Source organism: Thalia democratica, chromosome 7, assembly GCF_965202585.1.
Source record: "Thalia democratica chromosome 7, ktThaDemo2.hap1.1, whole genome shotgun sequence".
Lineage (NCBI taxonomy): Eukaryota > Metazoa > Chordata > Thaliacea > Salpida > Salpidae > Thalia > Thalia democratica.
The window spans coordinates 30,729,509-30,736,167 of NC_139171.1; the positions used below are offsets into that span (position 1 = coordinate 30,729,509).

The following is a 6,659-nucleotide window of genomic DNA, read 5'->3' on the forward strand; positions in this document are numbered from 1 at the left end:
CAAAATAGAAGAAAAAATTTCAAAATAAAAAGCTTGTTTTTTCGGATGGTTGAGTACAGTGAAAATGAAAAACGAAAATTAGAAGAGTCCTTTGAAAAGCACTGCAATGACAAGGAATTGTCAGTTGAAAAAATGAAAGAGATAGTGAGACAAATTGGTATTGACAAGTTAAAAGTCAAAATTTGGTTATATAACATAAAGGATTTGGATGAGCTAGACATTAAATATCAAAGACTTATAAACAAATTTAAAAAAGTTCAACCTATATTAACAGCGAATAGTGAACCTTCTACTTCGGCAGTTAGTAATACAACAAATCAAATTTATCAACAAGATCTAAGCAGTTCATCAAATCAGCTTTTTCAAAACCAACCAATAATAAACAGTACACCAAATGTTCCTTTAAATGTTTACAACATTCATCAAATAAATCGCGTTGCTGATGATTATGACTACCACTACCAAAACCATGTAAACTACTGCAACTTTTTGAACCAGATAAGGCCTACGCCGAACATTAACTGTTTTCTCTATCAAATCGCAGTGCACTTTAGTAATGAACGTTTGCAAAGAATGCAAAACAGACAACTTGCTGAAAGTAGTGGTAACAATCAAATTCAAAACAACCAAGCATCTTCAGGAAGACATTCTCAGGGAAACCAAGCATCAGCACGAAATAACCAGACTCACAGTTTAGGGCATCACGGATCAAACCTAAAAAATTAAACTAAATTAAATCGAGTGCAGTTAGCAAAACTTAATGTTCATAAAGTAACCTTTGTGTTTAGAATTTAGTTATTAAGTTTACAGTAACCTCTCGCTTATTTACGCACATTGTGTCCACAGAAAAAATAAGTAAAAATACGAGAGGTACCAATTACACTTACTATAATGGCTTTTTTTTGATATTGCTTCTAGTTAAAAGCTGGGGACTTTCCTACTTTTAACAAATCATTTACTAAATTTATAAATATGAAAACAAAAGATAAAACTATACATATATAAAAAAAAAAGATTTAAACTTATATAAACCAATAATATTGTAAAAAAATGTTACTAATTTTGATATTAAGTAGATTTTATATTTATATTTATTTATATGTGACTTATTTGATAATTAAAATTTATATTCTATTCTACTTAGCAAATTCAATTTATAATTAAGTATTTGTTTAAAATTAAGAAATGGTGTGGTGTCTATATTAAAACTTTTTTCTATAGCCTTATACAAAAATATACATTTGGTGCTGTAATGGCAACGTGCGAAAAATTTCAACACTTACTGTTCAAAGCAAGTGTTACAAAAGAAGAATTTTAACTAAAAAAAGCGTCAAATGAAAATTAGTGATATGTTTACTAAAAGTAAAAATTGAGATTTGTGTAAGCTCTATATTTATTAAGTATCACTGATACTTTTTGCTAGGAAGTTTCATTATATTTCTTTTAAAGATTTTTATTTGTATATAGGGCAAGAGTACTGTATTATTTTTTTGTGTTTTTAACTCTCATTATATCACAAAACTTTCATTATTTAGCACAGTCATATTTCTTTCAGAATTTTGATTTAATCTCTTATTGTTAACAAAACTTCTGATATATTGAGGTATAACTAAATGTTTATCATTTAGTCAAGAAAATAAGTTTACAAAGTCTAAAGATATAGAGAGGTGAGTTAGCATTTAAATCATATATTGAATTAAAAGTATACAAAAAACCTAATTTGTACAACATTAGAAAAAATACATAACTTTATATTTTGAATTTTTTAGAATTCTAAAATGCGTAACAAAACGAGAGTGCGTAACGTCATAACTGCGTAAAGATTCGAGAGGTTACTGTAGTTGAAAAATATTTAAAAATAACTTGTTATAAGTGATTATTTGTTTTTCACATTAACTGCTTTTAAATTTTGCTTTACTTTTGAATTGTTGGCAACAACTATTAATTTTCTCCTGATTATAACTTATGCGTAATTTTATTTGTTTCGAACTTTATTTTCTGAACAACTTCAAATAAAAATAAAAATTAATCTTCCACAATTGTGCCTGCTTTATAGTTGTTATAGTACTTAAATGTTAAAGATATGTTTTGAAAAGAATTAAGTTAAGCGGTTGTTAAAATACTTGTAAATTTTCCTTGTTTACAAGTCGTTACTGTTGATACAATAACTAAAATGTGTGCTAAGTCAACTTTCAATTTTAAGAATTTTTCAGCTGTGATGATCAAATTTTTCTCAACTTAAAAAATCTTAATTAGTTAAAACTTAAACTAAGAAGTTTAGAGATAGAATTTGAACCGGAATTTTTAAATAAAACAATCAAATTACAATTTTATTAATAATTTTGCAAAAAAAAAACGTTGACTTTGAAATTTTTCTAACTAGCGTCAATAAAAACAAAAAGTTGAACAGTAAAACCGTAATAAGCTTGTACAAACTTTTTAAATTATTGTAGATTCACATTAACTTTATTCTTAAAATTTTATGTATTTCCTTAGATATGAAATATGAAACTATCAGACTTATAAATAAAGTATTTAACTTTAAGGCGTATATTTATTTTAAAAATCAGGAAATGAAAATTAGATAAAATATTAAATATTCAAGTCAGACATCTTTTAAATTTTTAAAAATAATTGTTGACATCTAAGTAAAAAATCTTAACTTTTTATTATACTGAGATTTTTAGTTGAAGTTTGTTTAAAACTTGTTTATGAAAACTGTGGACTATGACGTAAGAGAGAACTATTGAATAATTATGAGTATCTTGTATTCGCGACTCAAGGGATAAGATTTTTTCATCACACGATCAAAATAATTTTTGATTGCCAAATTAGAAGGAACTAATCGGTTGAAACTACTCATGCATAGAAAAACAATTCAGAACGTTTGTTAAGTATTTAGGGTTCTTTACTTTTGAAATTCTGGCTAACCTGATTCAGAGTAACTACTTTTTAATAATCTAAATTGTTTCAAACAGTTTAACTTAAACCAGAAAAATAATATCTCTACTAAAATATTTTAAGAGATTAAAAAAAACAATAAGCATGTTTATTAAAATATTATTTATATATGTATATCAGAGGCGCTGTAAGTGTGAAGAATACTTGGTAAAAAGCACTGTTTTTGCAGTTAAAAAAAGATATAATAAAAAAAAAGTTTAAGTTTAGTGACTCTGCAAATATTAGGGGAAACACCTCAACGTTTCAACCGGACCCTTTTTAACACTAACCTAAATGGTTTGGTGTGGAGCATTGGAGCAGACGTTCTACCTAAGAAAAATTAAAAACCTTATTATAGCATTAAAAAACTGTAAAAAAACGTATAGACTTTTGCTCTCTAAAAGTTTGTTGTTTTTTGTTTCCTTAGATTAGTTTCGAAGTATCAAATTTGGGTTTTTCAGATGCTTGTAAGTTTAAAAGTATGAAAAACACCATTCGTCGACATGATTAACTGTTTTTATACAGAAAATCAGTTGTTCAAACTAGGAGCGTCGCGTGCGACGGGTGGATTTTGTTTCCATAAGCTTTTAAAGTATATTTTTTTACTACGTTTTCTCTCATATTTATTTTATATAAACAGATACTTCCGAAACATTTTAATTTTTCAATTAAGATCGTAACAACAGAGCTTGAACAGCCTTGTTGTGATTCGTTTTACAGTTAACAATTTTGTTTTTTGAAAAAAGTATGATATTGTACGAATTGATAACCGAAACGTTATACGTGCACAAGACCTTAGAATCAAATATTTCGAGCGCTTATTTTGTCGTTTAATAAATAATGTACATATTTCATTTGTTAATATATTTAAGAATTTTTGTTCCATGATTTTATATATATACATATTAAATAAATTAAATGAGTTTCACTATATTTGTATTCGGTTTGAATACTTTAAGTATTTTTTCTATAGCATAGTTTTTAATTTCTGTAGCACCACTAGTTTTCATAGCAGTTTAAAAACTTCTTACAACAAAAAGATTGTATCTTTTATCTAGACTACTTAAAAAAACTTTTTTATCGGTTTCTCGTTAAGATATACAATTACTATAATAATCAACTATAACATCTTCAATTATTTTATTTATTAGCTCATATTTTCTATCAATGTTTGAACTAAAATAAGAAGAAATTAATTTTAATTCAAATACTTTAATCTGAAATTTTTGAAATTTAGTATAAAATATCCATTTGAAATGAAGCCCTTTCAAAGTTTAAAATCATTATGATGTCAATATTTGATTTTGAACCTTTTTAAGCTGACAGCTAGTTACACACTAGAAAATTTTGTAACTATATTAATCTTTAATCCTTAATAGTCAACATACATTGTTTAAAATTTGGCTAAAAAGTAACAGTCAAACCTATTAACATATGTAAAAGACGTTTCATGAAGCTTAATAACACATTGTAAATGTTCGTACTAGTATAAAAAAAAGAAGGACTATAAAGACCATTCAAATATTCAATAAATTACTGCTTTACTAGTTTGTAAACATCGTTTTTTATTTTGTCTTTGAACTGAATTTCTGTCAGATTTTATCATAGGATTTTCAATAAGTTTTATAAAAGCTCTGTACAGCTTAATTCCTTTTAAGTTTATTGTAATTCTTCATAATATTTTCTTAGATAGATTTAGTTTAGTTTTTTTATTAGTTTTACTAACTTTTATTCAGATAACAAAACCTTTACTAAATTCATTTCATTTTTATATTTTTGCTAGTTTTTTTTAGTTCAACAAAAGTTATGCCGTGCAAAAATCTATGTAAAAATTTTAAAATGTGCAGATTTCCCACTCATGAATAAATTACGTCGTATACAAAAATGCACTGGTGCATAAATTAAGACGTGCAAAAATGACATATTTCTATAAGCAATGTAATATTTTCCTATATATTTAAGATTAATTTTGTTTAAAAACTGTAACACCTTTTATAAAAAATACCAAAACACATAAAAACAAGAACTTTTTTGTGTATATGTATACTTGTCTATTTTTAATCTCCGAATTAAACGACATAAAGAAAAAAAAACAGCAAGCAGTAAAATTATAAGTGAGCTAAAATCTAAATTTAAAGCTATTAAAACTTCACACTAAATAAAAACTCAGGAATACTAATTAGAAAAATTGTGCTCAACTCTTGTCGACTGAAACTAATCACCCTTTACAAAAACTATAATAAAAGTGTCAAAATATACAATATGTGATGTCTAATTAAAGAGTAAAATTTAAAATAAATGTATGTTTATTTCTATGTAAAGTGGTTAGTTTTTTAATTATCAAAACAATATTGCTTAAAATTTTAAATCTTAGATTTTGTAATTTGCTAAATATTCTTTATAAACAAGGTATTTTCACGCTAGAAAACCGTCGAAGGTTTTTTGTTATTTCACAAGATTCTTCCAACCATTCACTTTCGTTAGTATCATAAGAAATTAATTTTGACGATATGTCTTGAAAGGCAAAAATTTTGTTTTTAATAGAATAAGCTCTTATAACAGAAAACCTGTCAAACTCTGGTGATTTAATAGTGATAAACTTTTTACAAATGTTGTCAAAAACTTCACTGTTGTCTTCTCTCTTTGAAATTACAAACAACTTGTTCTTAACAACAGCTATACTGTGGTCAATTTTACCTGAGTTCATATTTGGCATTGTTGACCATTTATTTGGTAGAATATCGTATGATTCAACAGAATTTAAAATGTTTCCATTATCACTCCATCCACCAGAAACTACAATTCTATCTTCAAAAATTGCACAAGCTGCACATGATCTTGACTCATTCATTGTAGCAACTTCTTTCCAACAACCGCTATCACTTGCATCAAATTGTAAGGAAGAATTAGTTCTACTACCATCTTTTTTTCCTCCAAACATATATTTTATCTATGAATGAACATACACAAAAAAATTTACGATCATCAAACATTTCAGCTACCTGACTCCATGTTTTAGAAGTAAGTGAATATTTATCTACAGACTTTATCCATTTGCCATTATTATTCCAACCACCGAAAACATAAATTTCACCTTTTAAATAAACAACATTTAGAAAAGTGCGTTCCGTTATCATTGATGGATAAGCTTCTACATCTTTTACTTTACAAACATCAATACAACTTACATTGCTACATTTAGTTGCTGTTTCTAAATTATAGCCTCCTAAAGTTAATAATTTAAAATTTGTTTGGTTACAATACCTACTCGTAAGATATACACTTAAAGATTTATATTTTTTTTTTCTTGCAATCTAGAATTTTATTTAAAATTTTAATACAACCATCATGTTTTTCAAAAAATGTTGAATCATTTGAAAGATGTCTTATAGTTTCTGTGGAAAGCAAATGAAGACGAACTTTTAATAAAAGATCTTCAGCGTACTTAATACGTGCTTCAATGTCGTGGTTTAGCCATTTTACAACTACTTTAAGTACTTCAATTTCTGAAGTAATTAGAAGTTGAGAACTTGCAAGTATTTTAGAAAAAAAGTTATATTCTATTTCTAAAAAGCTTTTATTATCACTTACAATTGTAAAACAACGTTGTATATATCTGAAGGTTGGATTTTTGAGGCTAGATAGATTGAGCAGATTCACAAACTGGTAAACAGAAGCAGCATTTTTGATCTGTATTTTTTCTTCTAAGACTGCAGAAA

General features: G+C 26.2%; 1 protein-coding gene across 1 annotated transcript; it reads right to left on the minus strand.

Moving 5' to 3' along the window:
• Positions 1 to 5,338: 5,338 nt before the first annotated feature.
• Positions 5,339 to 5,881, minus strand: LOC145841241 (uncharacterized). Its single transcript, XM_082948607.1, has one exon. The coding sequence runs from the start codon at positions 5,879 to 5,881 to the stop codon at positions 5,339 to 5,341; it is 543 nt and encodes a 180-aa protein (XP_082804733.1).
• Positions 5,882 to 6,659: the final 778 nt, after the last annotated feature.